This window comes from Macadamia integrifolia, chromosome 10 (assembly GCF_013358625.1).
Source record: "Macadamia integrifolia cultivar HAES 741 chromosome 10, SCU_Mint_v3, whole genome shotgun sequence".
Lineage (NCBI taxonomy): Eukaryota > Viridiplantae > Streptophyta > Magnoliopsida > Proteales > Proteaceae > Macadamia > Macadamia integrifolia.
This window is the reverse complement of record NC_056566.1, coordinates 1,397,022-1,415,933: the sequence shown is the minus strand read 5'-3', so window position 1 is coordinate 1,415,933 and position 18,912 is coordinate 1,397,022. Positions and strand designations below refer to the sequence as shown.

The following is an 18,912-nucleotide window of genomic DNA, read 5'->3' as shown; positions in this document are numbered from 1 at the left end:
CCAAACATATATGCCATGGTTCCTTTCTTTGACATGATGCAAATATCTAAATTTCACCCTTTTAGATACTTTTTCAGACCAAGGGTGTGCAGATACATCCAGATTGAAGTTTTTCCTTTCTGAAGTGTTGGTCAACTTCAATTTGTTGTGGCGCAATCATTTTGGACAGGATTGTGAGCTATACTGATAACAACCTTCTTGTCACAATATAACCTCATAGAACGATTGGGCTTAAAACCTGACTCTTGGATTAATCTCTTCAACCATAGTAGCTCATAAACTCCATGAACCATGGGCCCTAAGTTCTTCTTCGGCACTTGATCTGGCAACCACAATTTTGTTTATTGCTCCTAGTCACTAAGTTTCCACTTACATAGGTGGAATTCCCTGTTGTTGGTCTTTTATCAGTAACCAATCCAGCCTTGTCTTCATCATACCCCCAACCTCAAGTGATTGTTTTCAGTGAACAACAACCCTTTCCTGGGATGTGATTTCAAAGACTTGAGAATGCAATACGCTCCTTCCATGTGGCTACTAGTTCTTAGAGCATGTGGGATCGGTATGCAACTAAAGAGGGGGTAAATTGGGTGTTGCATAATAATATGCCAAATAAGAACTTGTCACCTAAATCAACTGATGAATGCACTTGTTTTAAGGAAACTACTAATGCACAATTGAGAGAAAGGGGGAAAGATACAAAAAATGACAAACAAGGTTTTGTTGGATAACCTAGAGGGGGTGAATAGGTTATCACTAGTGGGACTTTAACTTTTACAAATTTTAGCCTTAATTGCGTGATTATAAATTATGCAGGATATAACCGATAAATTCAATTACACAAAGAGACACAAGAATTTGTAGTGGTTCGACTCAACTGAATCTAGTCCACTCCTCACAAGATCCCCTTGAGATATTCCACTAGTTTTCCCTTTCAATACAGTAGGTTGGCAAAATCACCTTCTTACAAAATCTTTTAAGGATAAGAGGATCCTTACAAAAAAATCTCTTTATAGGATGAGAGCGTCCTTTAATCTCTTTAGGATGAGATTGTCCTATGCATTTGTTTAAGTACAGTCTAGATCAATGTGTAAACATCCCAACGCTAGAGTTAATCCAACTCTTTGATGCAGTTGGGCGATGGAAGGGATCTCTTTGATTTGAGAATTTTACTATTTACTTTCCTTTTTGGTTTAGAAATTAGTTTGATAGTATTTTAATTTAGATTTGATTTTTATTTAGTTGCTATATAGATTAGTTTCTATTTTCAAGTAGTTGCCATTAATTGTCTAATTTTTCCTTTATATTGGACATGTAATCGATGGAGTTTTTAGAGAGATTTGAAGTTTTTTTTGAAGAATTGAAATTTGGTATGAAAACCATGGCTGCCGTGGGCTATTTTCCCCCTCCCTGATTCTCTGAAATCTTCTTTTCTCACTCTTATCTTCTTCTCTTGGTTCTTTTTTCCTTCTTTGCTTGCTGTCCATGCTCTGTTCTGGGCGGTAATCTCAGGTGTACAAAACGTGTTGCTAAACCTTGAAAACCCATCGATTAGGTCTGAGATTTGGACCGAAGGTTGCTACCTCCTAGGCGACACAAACCCTAGAAGATCTCCTCCCAAGCTTGGTTCTGCTGTGAGAAATCGATCTCAGATTCAGATCGGGCTCTTGCTTGCCGCCTGGAGAAGTTCAAAACTTGTTTTACCTGATTGAAGCTTGCTGTTTGAGATATCTATCTGCTGGAATCAAGAGACTTTAAGGCTGGCAACCTTCGTTTCGAATTTCAGGTCAAACCAAGCCCTATCGAAGGAGTTCTACCGATCGGAATTTTTTTTCTGTCCGCTGGTTTCTGGTTCTCACGACAAGAAGAAGAAGAACAGGTTTTTTTTATTTTAAAAGAATTTTCCCTGTTATTACAATTAAGCCCTTGTTCCCAAAAGTTATATTCCATTACCCCTTTTCTCTTTGGTAAAATTCAGAATAAGCCTTTGTATTAAAGTTTTAGTTCTAGAACTACCCCATCTACCTTATAATTATTTCTAAGGCCCTGCTTGTTTCTAAAATTACAAGAATACCCTTCAACCATTAAATTTAAGATTTTGGTCATTCTTGTGGGCCATAAGCGATCCGATTTTGGTCCTTGGAATCCGGATCCGCATCACTCTTGGGCACAACAACTGTACAAAATAAATAAGATGGTAAGATGTTACCTTATGCAGTGGATGAAATAATATGTAATAAATAGAATGAGTGCACCTATAGTCTTCTTAAAGATTTTCTTTAGAGATGAGAAGAGGTGAGAAGACTAGTAAAGTAGGCTTGAGTCCTTTCTTGAAAGGTGTGTAGAATATCGAAACTTGAACTCAAGAATATAATCACTTTCTTCACTTCAATGTTCAATTGAATGTCTCTAGATTAGTAGAATTAATTAATTTATTTTAATAAGCTATAGTGAGGGTATTTATAGGGGTGATTAGTAGTCTTAATTAAGTGATTAAATGCTATCTAATGGTCATTTTTTAGGTCATCTAGTTTACCGCGAACTAGCCGTTGCCAAAATATAGCCGTTGGACTAGCCATTACAAGATTTATAGGGCAATCTGGACGATATTTGACATAGGTTTAACAGTGCAAAGGCGAACCAACGCGTTGGAGGGTTTATAGTTTTTAAGGGAGTAAGGCGACGGAGGCGTTTGAGGGTCTTTCGGAGCGCTTTAGCGATAAGGCGGGCATAAAGCATCGCCTTATAGACTAAAGCGTTCCTGTGTAATTTCTTTTATAAAACCAATCTATTTGGCTTAAATCCTAGCATAGTTTTTAAGGCGGTAAGGCGACGGAGGTGTTTGAGGGTCTTTCCGAGCGCCTTAGCGATAAGGCGGGCATAAAGCGTCGCCTTATTGACTAAAGCGTTCCTGTGTAATTTTTTTATAAAACCAATCTATTTGGCTCAAATCCTAGTTGAATCCTATTACTCATATGTTAAATAAATATTAAAGGTTCATATTCATACCAATGTAAGATATTCATCAAGAAAACAAATCAATAAAGTGAATAAACTAAGTTCATCTTCTATCAATCATCAATCATCAATCATCAATCATCATAACATATTAACATATAATATAAATACATAATTATGAAACAAAATTATAAATATAAAGAAAAGAAGACATAAAAAATACAAGTATTTATTATACTTACCTCTGTGATACCAAAATGAGTGCTTAAGCCCTAAGGTCATCCACTATATTTTTACTCCTGTCAAAGAAGAATGAAGCTCACCGCTGCCGGAGCAAAATGGTCGCCTGGATCAATGGTTCTTCCTTGTTCCTTGATTCCTTCTCAAAGCCCTTTCTTGACAAAATCCAAACCCTGTTTGTGAATCGTGTTTTGTTTTGTTTGTTTTGGTTATTTTTGGTGGAGTAAAGCTGATCCCATACATCTCAAGTGTTAACAAAACCATACACCTACTAATAAAAAATCTATATTTTGAATCTTCATCAAGATGTGTTTAAAAAAAAAAACCATAAGGCGCAACTTCACGTAAGGCGGAGCATTGCCTTACCATCTCTAGACCGCATCAGTGCGCCTTACCAGCGCCTTAAAAACTATGAATCCTAGTTGAATCCTATTACTCATATGTTAAATAAATATGAAAGGTTCATATTCATACCAATGTAAGATATTCATCAAGAAAACAAATCAATAAAGTGAATAAACTAAGTTCATTTTCATCAATCATCAATATTCAATCATCAATCATCATAACAATGATAACATATTAACATATAATATAAATACATAATTATGAAATAAAATTATAAATATAAATAAAAGAAGACATAAAATATACAAGTATTTATTATACTTACCTCTATGATGCCATAATGAGTGCCTAAGCCCTAAGGTCATCCACTATATTTCTACTCTTGTCAAAAAAGTAATTAATAACTTAGAATTAAAACACATTGAAAGTAAAAATCGAGATGCCAAATTAAATGGATGAGAAGTGACTAACCTGGGGATTCTTAATCATTCTAAAAAACTTTAAACTTTAATGAAGAAAAAAAATAAAATAAACTAAAATGCTAAAAATTTAGTAAGCAATGAAAGTCAAATACTTAAAAGTTCAAGGACTCAAAAAACTTTAAAGTTTAAAGACTCAAAATACTTCAAAGTTCAAAGACTCAGACTTTAATCCAAATCAGTAATTAAATTAAAATCTTCTTCTTCATCTGCATTCTGTTGCTGGCTGGCATCATTTGGAGCTATGCCATAATTGTCCTCAATGTTTTCATCATCACAAATATCCTCTTCACTCATCTCATCCACTTCTTTATCTGAAGAATCCTCAACTCAACCCTCCGACCACGCTGGGTATAGCAAAGATTGGTTCCACTGGTAGATGCTGTAGCCCTCCTTGGTCTATTGTGGCCTTGATATGATGAAGATGCCCCAAGTGCTCTATCAACATCTCTCCAAGTGAGATCATTCTTAGGATGAACTAATTCATCATCTGATTCACCAATCATCCACTCACTACTCCAATTAAGCTCATCGAGCAACAATGGATTGTAGTTTATGCGTTGTTCTTTTCTTTCTTGGAACCTTGCTTAAAGTCGGCGATTATATTGAATGTAGACAAGATCATTTAACCGTTGATGCTCTAGCCTATTCCTCTTCTTGGTGTGAATCTGAAAAACATTAATAATATGAGGTTATCTACTTATCTTCAATAAAACCATATTAAGTGAAGTACAGGTGCTCAGAACTCAATAGTCAATACTCACAAATTCAAATGTGCTCCAATTTCACTCACAACCAAAAGATGAGCAACAAAGACCAAGTATGCGCAATGCAAGCTTTGAAAGGTCAGGAGCAGTACTTCCATGTCGAGACCACCAAGAGACTATAAATATATAATATAAAAAAATAGGTTAAGTAAAAAACCAGCATACAAAATTCTAAACTAATTAGGACTTTAAAAGGAAATATACTTACTAGGATTCAATTTGTCCCTTTGTCTAATTGCCATGTCCTTTGCAAAACTTCCTTGAACAGTGGTATACTTGTCAACCTGGACAATGATCTTATCTTGCAAGGTCTCATCAGGCACCAACCTTGCAAGAACATCATTGAATGCATCACTTGCTTTTTGAGCTAAGTCCAACTCATTATCTGGATTATCTACTATTGCCTTAAAGAACTTGTTTGGATTGAGGAAAAAGGTAGCTAAATATATTGATCCATTCATCATAGTCTCACAACGGTGATCAACAATCGCAATGATTTTCTTCCATATCCTTTCATTGTCTCCAAATTTTTTTTTGATGTTCTTCTTTGCTAGTTGTATTGCCATATATACTTCAGGCATAGCAGGCAACTCATCACCGTCTACAATCCTCAAGAGTTGAAGAAGAGGCTGTGATGCTCTTATACAATCCATCCCACCATTCCAGAATGTTGTAGCAAACACAGTCTCAGAAGCTTTCTTCCTTGCCTCCGTAGATGCAAGCTTAGAACGGGACCATTCATCATCAACAAATAATTTTTTCAAAGATTCTTTGTGCTTGTATAAGCTCTGGAGTGTTAAAAAGGAAGAGGCAAATCTAGTCACTCCAGCCCTCACTAAGTCTCCTCCTGTTTTTTGCCTCATAGCTTCAAGAAGACGAGTGTGCCTGTAGATGAATGCAGTTAATTTCCTGCCCTTTGATATAACAGACATATAAGAGCATAATTTGCTTATTTCCTCCATGATAAGGTCTATGCAATGAGCTACACATGGACTCCAAAATAACCTCTTCCTTTTCTCCATTAGTAGTCGACCCGCTGCAACATAGTTGGCAGCATTATCAGAGACTACTTGAACCACATAATCTTCACCAATCTCTTCAACCTTACTATCAAGTACCTTAAATAATATTTTAGCTGTTTGTGATTGGTTAGATGCATCCACAGACTCCAAAAAAAAAAGTCCCCTCCGGACAGTTGACAAGAAAATTAATTAGGTGCCTTCCTCTCTTGTTTGTCCACCCATCAGACACGAGTGTGCACCCATATTTCCTCCAATATCCTTGATACTTCACCTTTAACTCATCAATTTTATCCTTTTCAGACTTCAATAGAGGCCCCCCTATAGTCATGAATTGAAGGGGGCTTGAAACCTGGTCCATATTGACCAATAGCCTCTGCCAATTCCTCAAAACTCCTTAACTTCAAAGCATTAAATGGAACACCACTCTCATAAGCCCACCTTGCAAAGTAAGAACGAAGTTTATCTCTTTCTTCTTCTCCTCTTACACGGTTCTCCATTGTTGTCTGATATGAACCTTTATCCCGCCTATCTGCAACCACTTCTTCAGGAGTCCTCCTCACATGCTTATCCATGGGACCCCTTGTTGTTTGGATTGTGTTTGAATGATAGCTTTATTTCTTCTTGAAGTTGTCCCAGAGCTAGGGATAGGAAATGAGACCCCCAAATCGGATTCTATATCCTGTTGTGGTCCCGTTACTTCTGTAGTTCCATCACTAACATCCAAATCATCCAAACAATCAAGGTTCCTCTTCCTCTGGTTCTTTAAGATTGTATCTTGTTGTGGTCCCGTTACTTCTGTAGGTCCATCTCTAACATCCAAATCATCCAAACAATCAAGGTTCCTCTTCCTCTGGTTCTTTAAGATTGCATCTCTCATCTCTTTAGCAATTGCTTCCATTGTTTTCACACACTTGGCTACATCTCCATAGCCACCAATAAGATGTTGCTTCAATCGTTTTATTCCTCCCTTGACATTCTTCCCACAAAGGGTACACTTAATCCAATTTCTGTCTGATACGTCAGGCCAATACCCATATTTCCATCCAAGATCATTTGATTTAGCTCTCCTTTTTGGATCCTTGCTTGGATCAATCGTTGATTATGCAGTAGCAGTAGTACTTGTATTTTCACCCCCACTGTTACCACCAATTGTTTCCATAGATGAGTGGATTCAACTTGTCTCTTGGTCTAAGACTGTAATGTAAAAAGGCAATTAGAATAAGAAAAAGGTAATAAAAGGGAATATTACTACTATAAGGGAATATTAGCCTATTAGGTAATAAGGTAATAAAAGCAAATGCCTCTATTAAAGAGATATGGGAAAATCAGAATAAGAAAAAGAAAAAGAAAAAATACTCTAGGAAAAATAGCACAATTAGCAATCCTAGCAGCAATAAAAATTAAGTGTGTCCTTTCACAGATTACATTAACCCTCTAATTTAGTCATAATATTAGTAATATTTAAAAGGATGTCAAATAATTCCAATGGCCAGTTCTTTTGGGTACCCCCTGCATTAACCAAGTGCAAAGATTAGCGCAATCTATACAAAATGGAGTCAAATGTAGAGTCAAAACTTGTGCTACTCATTCATAAGCTCAAATTCAGATAGCATTTCTGTGAGATTTTCTTTACATAACTCAGCTTTTTCTTCTGATTTCTCCAAAATTATTTTAATAAATACGTAAAGCCCTAATGTTTTATAATTAAAAAAAAAGAAAAAAACCTGCACTGGTCAACCAGCCAAACCAGATTGAACCTATCATTTAAAGGTAAATTTCCAAATTGAGCTTGATAAGTATGCACATCATTTATTCCAAATGTAATATTAGAATAAAATGCCAGTGATTTGTGAAACAAAATGATGAACTGAATAGGCAACCCAAAAAAGACCATTTACTCTTTTGAGACCAATCAGTAAACCCTGATTCCAATCAGATTACTACAGGGTTGCATGACAAACAACAGCTCATCTCAAGTCGTTACAGTCACCATAGGAAGAAAAAAAAATGTTATCATACGAAGTCTCAGTCTCACCGACCAAGTCACCGCCACACCGTATGGTGTCTGATGAAGATGAAAGAAGAAGAAAGAAGAAGGGAGAAGAAAGAAGAACCGTATGATGTATGATGAAGATGAAAGAAGAAGGAAGAAGGGAGAAGAAAGAAGAACCGTATGATGTATGATGAAGATGAAAGAAGAAGGAAGAAGGGAGAAGAAAGAAGAAAAGAGAAAAAAAAGCGCACAAATCAGAAATTAGAAATATAAACTAAAACATACTTGGAGATGTGGAAGGACACTTTGTCGGAGGACGCCGAATGTCGCCGAAGGCTGTCGGAGGAGAAGGAGAAGTCGCTGGAGAAGAATCAAAGGAGGAGGCTCACCGTCGGTCAGTTTGGGGTTTTGTGATATGGAGCGGAGATTGAGAGACAATGAGAGATGCGCGATATTGTGATTTGGGTTTTATTTTATTTTTTGGTAAGGGTTTTTATTTTCTAAGTTATATGGTTTTTGATCCAGTGCATCACTTGTGCATCAAAACTTATACACCTGCCAATGAGAAAATGTAATTTGAAATATTCATCAGGAAATTTTAAAATTTGTTTTAAAAAAAAAATTTTTGATCCAATGCATCACATGTCCATCAGACCTTATACACCACCCAATGAGAAAATGTAATTTGGAATCTTCTTCAAGCAATTTTATAATGTGTTTAAAAAAAAAATTTGATCCAATGCATCACATGTGCATCAAAACTTATACACCTGCCAATGAGATAATGTAATTTGGAATCTTTATAAAGTAATTTTAAAATATGTTTAAATTTTTTTTTTTTGGACCCAATGCATCACATGTGCATCAAAACTTATACACCTGCCAATGAGAAAATGTAATTTAGAATCTTCATCAAAGCAATTTTAAAATGTATTTTAAAAAAAGCAAACACATAAGGCAACCGCCTTAGTCGTAAGGCGTCGCCTTTCACGCCTTATAGCGCCTTAGAGTATAAGGCGGTCGCCATACTCACTTCCCATAAGGCAGTCGCCATACTCACTTCCCATAAGGCAGTCCACTGCCTTACCACCCATGGACCACATCACGCCTTAAAAACTATGGGAGGGTTGCCTAAACGCTTAGGCGATAAGGCGCCCGCCTTAAGGCGAACAAGGCGGCCAAGTGTTCTTTTTTATTTTTCCTCGTTTCTAACATATTTAGTATGCTACATATACCTTGTATCATAAAAAATAAATATTAAGCCACATCAAACTATAAAAAATCAACATTATGTTCTTAAAAATCAATGTTTAGAGGAATGATCTTGTTCTATAATAAGTTTGACTGGCCAAATGATTTATTTTTACATGAGACATTTTGCATTAGGTATAGCACAAAACCAACTTTCCAACAAGTCTAAGATTACTTAAATTTGAGTTGTAGTGACAAAGTTAAGTTCTGGTCAAATTTATTTTAAAGTGCACGAATGCTGTCATAATCGCTTGAATGAAAATAATTTTATAGACATCAAAACAAAAGATTATTTTACCGGACTTTTGGTTTTTAGCAATTTTTTACCAGGATAACATTTATATAATGTTAAGAATTGAGAAAAAACCTCAGCATTTGAAAGTTGAAAATCACTCCAACAAAAAATCTAATTTTCGTTCTTAGACAGGGGGTTGACTTTTATTATTTTAGAATTTGATTTTTAAACTTTTTTTATTGGATTCAAATAGGGGGGTATTTACTTATTTATGAATAATATTTTAAGTAAGAAATAAAACGATATTTGACATAAATAAGTGCCAAAAAATAGGCAACATGTAGTGCAAAAAGGCGACGGTTGCTTAGGCTCCAGGAAAACTACCTGGACGCCTTGGCGACGCCTTGACAACTATGGCATTTGGTTGACCGGTACATCTTCCGGATGGGTTCTGGTTGATTGGATATCTTCCGGTTTGATCCGGATGGTCTCTGGAATTTTGCAACTTGTCAGGGTATGAAGGTCTGGTTGAATGGATGCTCCATCCGATGTATTGGGATGGACCGAGTCCCTGACAAGGACTTATCTTATGACTCCATTTAGCCTATATTTTAAATGTGGCTTTGTGACCAAGTCATATTGGTCTAAATCAATACTTGGGCACCTCCTATAGTCATTCTAAGGTAGTGAGGGTGCGCTCATGCTAATGCATATGTATGGTCATGCAGTGTAGTGCTTGTGTACAGTTTGTGCACTATTACAATACGCTAGGCTTTTCATATCTTCTAATCTTCTAGGTAATGATCTTCTTCATTCTTCAAGATGACTTGCAACATGCTTGACACTTGAGATGACTTCAAGTCTTCGGGTCTTAACTTCTTGAGATACTTCAAATTTTGTAGTCTTCATCTTCCAAGTTTGCTTAAGGCTTGAAAAAGACTTTGCTCTACTAGTCTTTCACGCAAGACTAAGAGACAAGTAAGATTAGATGACTCATTTGTTTATCATCATCAAAATCAACTTAGGAGGTAGCACACACTTAGACTTTTCATAAATGATTAATATCAAAATGACATTAATCAAGCCATCTTACAATTATTTTCCTGGGATCACACTGAACCCTTGCATTTAGTTTTTCACATGGCTCAATATAAACATTCGGTTGTTTTCCCAGCTCAGAACAAACACGAGCGTTTTGGCTTCACAGTTCACACTCAAACTTTGCAACAATGGAGACACCCTATCTCCAGCTACAAATCTCTTTGAAGAGTGTGAGTATTTCCGCTCAATTTACAAAGCATCTCTAAAGCAAGATATACAACTGAAGGCACAAATCTAGAACCTTTAGAAGGTAGAATTAGCAAGTTAGAGTGCAACTTAGTGATTCTCAAAAACCATTTAAACCAAGACTAAAAGATGTGAAAAATGTGTGCAAGAGTCTTGTAAAAGGATGTCCCAAAGTCCCTTAATTATAGATCAGGCAAACCTTTTTCATCCCAGATTCTGTTAACCTTTCAGGAAGGGTCCATTATTGTCCTGAAATTACGATTTTGCCCCTATATCTCAAAATTTTCTAGACGGATCCTGGTTTAAGTGTGGTTTTCAGCCTCTGTGGTTCTTTAGACGCCATTTGAGACTGTGAACCCCACCGAAAGTTAGCTCTGACCTCTGCTTTATTGGGAGCCTAGTCCGGAACCGAGTGATCAGATCATGGATTGGAGGCCGGAGCAGGAGCATAGAGTGGGACTAAAGTTGCTGAATGTATGGTATGGGAGCAAACTTTCTAGCATGACAATCGTGTGTGTGTTTTGGGGGTGGGGAGGATAATGATCAAAGTCGTCTTAAGTTTTTTTTTAAAGAATTGATGTTTATTTTCAAATAATTTATTTATCAGTTACCTGTTAGCATATTCTTATGATTTGAAATATATGATCGTCTGTTTTCCTAGTTTTAGTAATATAAGATTATGCTTATCCTCTCATGTACTTTTAAACAATTAAGAAAGTGAGGAACTGGAAACTGGCATATTTATGGAGGAGAAAGAGATGACATTGATGATTTCCTCTTGTAAATCAAGGAGAAAGTAAGCATTTTCTAAATATTTTAAAGTGATGCTTAGTGCATGTTTGGTTAAGATTCTCGGGAGCTACTGGGGTTTAAAAACATGTGGCCAATCAGAATATGATATCTTGAACCTTTAACACATAAGCCCAAAAATTGAGTTATGGGCTTTAAAGATTCTACACATTTTAGGTCTGCTGGTCACATGTTTTCAAATTTGAGAAGCTGTTTTTTTTTTTGGGGCGGGGGGGGGGGGGGGGTTAAGGGGGTGGGGTGTGTGTGTTCAGGACTGATCCATTTTTTGCTAGAACAGGAAATACTAGACACAAACCACAATACCAAGTTTTTTAGGTGTGGTTTGAAGGTTTTTCTACTCAAGAACCATAAAACTGTGATTTTGACTAGATATTTTGCCCCAGTCGGTGGCTCTGGGTATTTTGCTTGACTAAATTTTAATTGTGTTTGTTTCAATGTATTCTGTGGTGCTTATTTCCTGTTAGTTTCCTTTTTCTGGGCCAGAATTTTACTTATGAAAAAAATTTTATCCTCTTTTATATGCAACTTCCCCCCCCCCCCTTTAGTTGAAATTCTAACCATCATATGGTTGTAGGAATTTAGCTTGTGAATTGGATGGTGTATAGCATCCCATTAGTGTGTCTTTTTATGTTGTAGCCCATAGGACAGGTGTTTCTCGCCATTTATTAGTTGATAATGGTGCATGGTTATTCAATCCATATCAAAGAGTAGCATGCATTGGATGCATTCTCTATAAGTCTGCAGAAGACAAATTCTGGAAGGCATTATTCCATCTTTTGCTTCCCTTAAAACTATTTAAATCAGTTCTTACTATTTACACACCAAGTCAAGGGCACCGCTTTGAAGAGTTGATATTGGAAAAGAGGTTAATTCACTTCAATAAGAATTTGACATCATTCAGATTTTCTGACACATGCAACTTAGGAACCTGTCTTCCTTGGGGATTAATTGTATAAAGCTTCTGGTATCAGTAAGGGATGTTTCTCAAAATAATTGGAAATTATCAGCTTTAATTAACTGTATAAAGCTTATATTGCTAATAATTGAAAATTTCAGATTTCTAGATGAATACTATGCTTGAAGAAAACCATTATATAGTGACCTTGCTGCATTATTGTCTCCTGATATTTAGGATGCCCATCATTCGATCATTGATGACTCTGAAATTATAGTCGACTACAACAGGCAGCAATTAATGCCAGGATGGATCCCACGAAGGTTAGGTCAGTTAAACATTCACCTTCTCTAGTTTTAAATGTGTCATTATGGATATTTGTTCATTCTTATAGTTATTTTCCTTTTACAGGAGGTGGCCTTGGTGGTAAGAAGGAGTCTGGCCAGCTTCGCTTTGGAGGACGAGAAAGACCATTCCGAGCTCCCCTGTATGAACCCTCAAGACTTTTTTATATCTCCACTAGACACTCTGCTCAAACACTCCCTCTCCCCAAAAGAGAAGGAAAGATCATCAAACACATAATTTTTGGATGTCCAACCTTTGAAGTTTTGTGATTAAGGAGGATACAGCCATAGATTCAAGTCCAATGAGGAAGCAGGATTGGTGTGAGCAACCATTACTAGTTTCACCTGAGGATTTATGAACTGCTTTACCCTATAAGCTTCCTTCTCACTTGTTGGTACACCATCTTGCTCCATTGTTTGACCACAACATCTTTTCCTAAATGAGGATTTTCCCAAAGGAATTAGAATTGGATGGGTGGAATAACCTGATTTGAATAGGAATGGGTGGTCCCCGATTCCAATTCATACCAATTCAACACACCTCATTTTGGATTGGGCAATCTTATTAGGGGTACGATGTCTTGTATTCTGTCGCTTGCATTTTTTTTTTTTTTTTTGCTACATGGGTATTTCAGTAATATGAGAGAGGTGTGAGGACAAGCGGCGTAACCCTATTCTCCATTGATAGTGACGTAGATCTCATCTCATCATGGACGTAGGCAATCTTGCCAAACCACGTAAATCTTTATTACATTATGTGATTGTTTCTTTGCAGTTTTATTCGCTTCTGCATCGTTTCATCTCATCGTGGACGTAGGCAATCTTGGCAAACCACGTAAATCTTTATTACATTCTGTGGTTGTTTCTTTGCAATTTCATTCATTTCTGCATCGTTTTAGGTTTTCGTTTCTATGATCCAGAGCAATCCGTATCATCTGATCCCAACGGTCCTTCAACTTAGCCCCCACAACCACCATGACCACTTCTCTCCACCCCTGATCCTTTTCTATAGACATCTTCCTCCCCCTTTGTTAGTCCCACGAAGAAATTGTAGCCCTCGTCAACTCCTACTGTGAGAAATGGTTCTCCCTCCGTCGTCTCAACTCCAAGGCCCCCCATTGGCAAGAAGTTGCTGATGCCTTCGCTGGCTGCTGCTGCTTTGCCACCCCTTCGAAGACCTACCTAGTGCCACCACAAGGTCAAGAAGCTATTCCAGCAATACTGTATAGAAAAGCAAAAAGCCCTTTCAACTCTGTAACCATTCAAAGTGCTCTGCTGCCTGCTTCCGTGTCACGAGTATTCAAGTCATTCAACTGCTCTGCCTTGTCTTTGTTAGAGTTCATGTCATAAGGGTACTTCGGATACTGGTCTATTATATTGTAATGTGTTTTTCCTTTTATACCTTTCACCTCCCTTGGCTATCTTATGATGTAATTTCTCTTTCTAGTTAAGTGACTCAAAATAGGGGAGAGAAATAAATACTCTCCCACAATATTCTACCGCCATCTTTCTCCCTAATCTTCTTCTTCTTCTTCTCCTCCAACCTTCTACTTTCATCTCCTTACTCTATTGTTCTATTGCAACCTTTGCATTCCAACTCTGTATCAGAGCCCACAGTTTTGGTTTGAAAGTCGCGTTGGATGTTCTCCGTTTGGTTTACTCTCTTTGGAACCCTAGGTTACAAAGGGGTTACAAAGGGGTTCAAAGGAAGAGGCTAGTATGTGAAAATTTTGAAGAACTCATACGATGAGCTTGGATGAAGACTATAGAAGTGCAAAAGAGGTCTTGTGTGAAGATGTGGAGGTTTGGAGCTCAAATCAACAAAGGCCAGTTCTTTCTCAAGTTACCGCTGCTTTCTCTCTCTCTCTTACTCATATCTGGCACTTGTTGGAACTGGGACAAGGTCCATTGGAATCGCCCAAAGGCCCCCTCTAATCCCCCTTAGTCTTGGCGATTGAAGAAGCAGTTGTTAGACCATAGTCATCAAAGCGTTGCTTAGGACTCCAAGCTGTTTGTCTGGTCCAAGCTGTTTGTCTGGGGTTTAAGAGATTGTTGCCTTACTGCAAGGCTCTTATGGTCTGACACTTATGCCAAATTCTTGTAAGTAAATGCGGGAGCCTCGTGCACTGGGTAAGGCCCCTTTTTTTTCTCTTTTAAGTAAATAAATTTACTTAAGATATTATTTATAAATAAGCTAATACCAATAACAAATTACGAACTTGAATCAACAAACAGAAGCAGTTTGAGTCATCTTTAGTGACAGGAAGCCCTTTCCTCGATGATGGTTACTAGCTGCTCCTCTTGACTGCCAGCCACTCTGGCTGGTCTCCCGGAGATGGAGACCTCCCCCTCTCGGCTCCCCTCACCGTTACCCCCACCCTCTCCTTCTCTTCCTGCTGAAAATCTTCCCACCATTCCTCATCCCCCTGATCCCTATGCCCCTGAAACCTCTTTTCTCCAAAATGGCCAAACCTATAGCTCCCTCTTCCCCAATAAACATCCCCTCTCAAGTGGGCATTCTGCTCCGTTTCATCCCCCTTACTTTTGCTGGTAACTCCAAGCTTGCAAATTGTCTTGCTGGCCTCTTAAATGTCGAAGCTCTCCTTTGGCAGAATTCCTTAGTGGGTCACTTCTTGGGTTCTTGCTCTCCCTTCCCGATAGTTAAACTTTCCCTTTCAAAACAGTGGTGCATCCACGGAACATTGAAATTTTCTGATGGATAATGAGTACTTTGTCTTCAAATTCTCGGATGGAAACGACAAGTGCCGGGTTCTCGAAGGTGGCCCCTGGAGAGTTGGGAGAAGCCCTATCCTTCTCCTTCAATGGAACCGACAGCTCCAACTGCATCGTATTGAGCTGAGCTCTATCCCCCTGTGGGTCTCCTTCCCTGGCCTCCCCCTTCATTTTTGGTGCACTGAGGGGTTTAACAATGTGGCTCGGTCCTTGGAACTCCTCTGCACTCAGATGCCAGGACCAAGAGAAAACATAGGCTTGCTTATACCTGTGTTTGTATCGAGGTGCCTACCAACAAACCCCTGCCTTCTGCCATCTCAGTGTCTGATGGAAATTTCACCTTTCAGCAACCTGTTGTCTTCGAATGGCTTCTGCCACACTGCTTGATCTGTAAGACTTTTGTGCATGACACCAAGCTTTGTGCGCCAAAGCCGAATGCCACAGAGATCCCCCTTAACCCTGATGGCTCTAGGGGTGATATGGAGTTCCACAGTTCAGGCAATCCGTCTCCTTGCAGAGGTAGAGCTCGTTGTCAGCGTCAGCGTCACCTTCATCATGTTAGCACCTTTCCGACAACGGAAAACCTGAATCCTTTGCCTCCCAATCTCAGATTGGTCCACTGGACCTTGAGGATTCTTTATCCATCAGACCTAACCGATTCTCTGCCTTGAGGACTGTGGGCGAGAATAGTGAGGAGATCGTGATCATCTCTGGTGAAAAGCACTCTGCATCCCTGTCGGAAGTTGGTGAGGGGTTAGGCTCTGTCGAATCTTCTGAGGAAGGTGTCCTTGCCGTCAGCCCCAATTCTACCTCTCCATTTGCTCCCTACGATGAATCTGGGTTAGAGCAATCTGCCTCTGGATCCTCCTCCTCTGGCTCTGACGACGATTTTGGCTTTGATGACTCACCATCACTGCAATCTCGCTTCTCTAAAGCCTAGGTAGAAGCCGCTCTCTTATGTCGATGCCCTCTACTAAAACCGACTCTTTTTGCCAAGCTGTCACATCTTCCTTGGTGGGACCCAGGCACATCCCATGTGCCTCCTCTCCTTCAGTTATGGAACCTTCCAGCCCATGTGACTTCTCCACCATACCCCCTTCCCCTTTAGTGCAGGGGCCCATTGTATCCTCCAATCGACTCAAATCTCTTTGAACATCTGCCCTGGGCCTGTCAAGCTGACGAGTCGCTCCCACCGTGGGCTTTTGGGTACTCAAAAACCCAACCCACTTACCCCATCTGCTTCACCCGCTAGGGGCCTCGCAAATTCTATGCTTTGCAAAAATTACAAGGATAGCTCTGCAGCTGTCTCTGTAACCCCTGCACCCTCCCCTGCTATCCATCCAGTTTTTCCCCTTGGTTGTAACTAAATCCTACCATCATTGCCCCCCTGGCTCTTTGAAATATGGCCCGGTTAGTTGTCGCCCTGCCCAAAAGGAGCCTCTATTGCACCGCTCTACTGGTTCTCAATGAATCAAATACTCTTTTGGAACTCCAGGGGCCTAAATTCCCATCCAAGCATGCTTCTGTTCGCTCTCTTCTCAAGCAGCTCCACCCCAATTTTTGTTGCCTCTTAGAAACTTGAGTAGAGGAACCAAATGCTACCCGGATTGCATCTTCTATTGCCCCTAGCTGGTCTTTGTTATCAAACTACAACCATCACATTAATGGGCGTATTTGGTTTCTTTGGGATCCTAAAATGTTAAAAACGTTTCTCTTCTTTCCTCTTCCTCCCAATCCCTCCATCTCAAGGTTTCCAACACCCTTGGGAAATTCCCCTATCCTTCTCACAGTTATTTATGCCTCCACTTGCTCTTTGGACAAGGGACACCTATGGGCTGATCTTTGTTTTTTTCCAATCAAGTTGGGTCCCTTCCTTGGGCCATTAGAGGTGATTTTAGTCCGTTTTGGGCATGAAAAGCGACCAGCTTGATTGAAATTTAATGATTGCATTGAAGACATTGGTGTTCAAGATTTGAGATGGTCGGGTCTAAAATTCACTTAGCATAACAAGCGAAGTGGGAAGTCCAGAATTTCTTGCAAGTTGGATCATCTCCTTGTCAATGAAGCATGGCTCCCTTCCTTCCCTTCTTCTCATGCCTCCTTTGAGGACCCAAGTATCTTTGACCGCTTTCCTATTCCCTCCTTATTTAGCCCTATTTTCCTTTGGCCCCAAGCCCTTTAAATATTTTGATATGTGGTCCTTCCATCCCACCTTCCTTGATATTGTAAAGGAAGCTTGGGATAAGCCTGTGCATGCTTTTTTGTCCCCTCTTATTGCTTTCTCCAGGAGGCTCTGGAATGTCAAGTGTGCTCTCAAAGTTTGGAATACTGAAGTCTTTGGAAACATCTCTACTTAGGTCTTGGATTGTAAGAATAGGTTGGCTTCCATTCATTTCAGGTTGCAATCCGATCATTTGAACAGTTCTTTAGCTGAAGAGGAAAAAGAAGTCTCTTTGGGCTTAGCTTCTCTTATTTCTCAAGAGGAAAGTTTCCTGAGGCAAAAATCCAGAATCAAGTGACTCGAACTTGGTGACACCAACTCGGCTTATTTTCACCGACCGATGAAGGCTAGATCAAACTTGAACTCCATCCCTATGCTCTTATCTTCAGATGGGTCGCCTATTGTGAGTGGTGATGGTATCAAATCGGAGGCCGCTTCTTATTATAAGGAGTTATTCAAATTTACTTCCCCAATATCGGGATCCCTACCTGATGACCTTCTCAACAAGTTCATCCCTGAGCATCATCTCAGCTCTCTTTTTTGGATCCCCTCTGATGATGAAATTACTCCTGCTATGAATTCTTAGAAATCCATCAAGGCCTCAGGTCCAGATGGCTTTAGCATGGGATTCTTCTTGGCTACTTGGGATATTATCAAAGATGATCTGATTAAGGCCATTAAGAGTTTCTTCATCAATCCTAGCCAAATCAAAGGGGTCAATCATACTTTTCCTGTGCCTTATTCCTAAAAAGGAAGGAGCGGATTCTATGTCAGACATGGTTTTAAGTATCTCCGATACCGATAAGATACCCTCCGATACGTATCTTAAATTTAGCCAACCGATACGATACACACCGATATTATACATAAAATTTTTAAATCCTTTTGTATCGATATATATCCCCTACAATACAGACCGATATGCATCAATACACCACCAATACACATCGATACGATACGACTCTATGGAAAATATAAAATTGAGATAAAATATACGTTTCGGTATGTATTGGTACGTATCGGTGAGTATCGGTATGTATCGATCAATACGTATCGGTATATATCGGCATGTATCGATGAGTATCGATATATATCGGTACGTATCGGTGAGTATCGGTATGTACCGATACAGTGCGCTACGGTCATATAATGGCCAAGATGGGTAATTTTTTAGAAAAACACGATTTTTTGAAGAGCTTTTGTTCCAAAGTTGCTGTCAGCCATATTTCTCTAATTAAAGTGAAAATCAATGTTGGGAACAGGGATTTTACATTTATGGGACAACTACAAACCTTGAATTCTTAGCACGATACCCTCAATTTAGTGTTTATG

At 38.9% G+C, this 18,912-nt stretch overlaps 1 protein-coding gene across 1 annotated transcript in view; it reads left to right on the top strand.

Annotated features, from left to right (window-relative positions):
• Nucleotides 1–18,912, top strand: part of LOC122091548 (U11/U12 small nuclear ribonucleoprotein 35 kDa protein) — a 39,525-nt gene that overhangs the window by 12,070 nt on the left and 8,543 nt on the right. Inside the window, exons 5-6 of the mRNA XM_042661562.1 lie at nucleotides 12,520–12,610; nucleotides 12,694–12,769. Coding sequence (XP_042517496.1) covers nucleotides 12,520–12,610; nucleotides 12,694–12,769 — 167 coding nt within the window. The remainder of the gene's footprint in view (nucleotides 1–12,519; nucleotides 12,611–12,693; nucleotides 12,770–18,912) is intronic.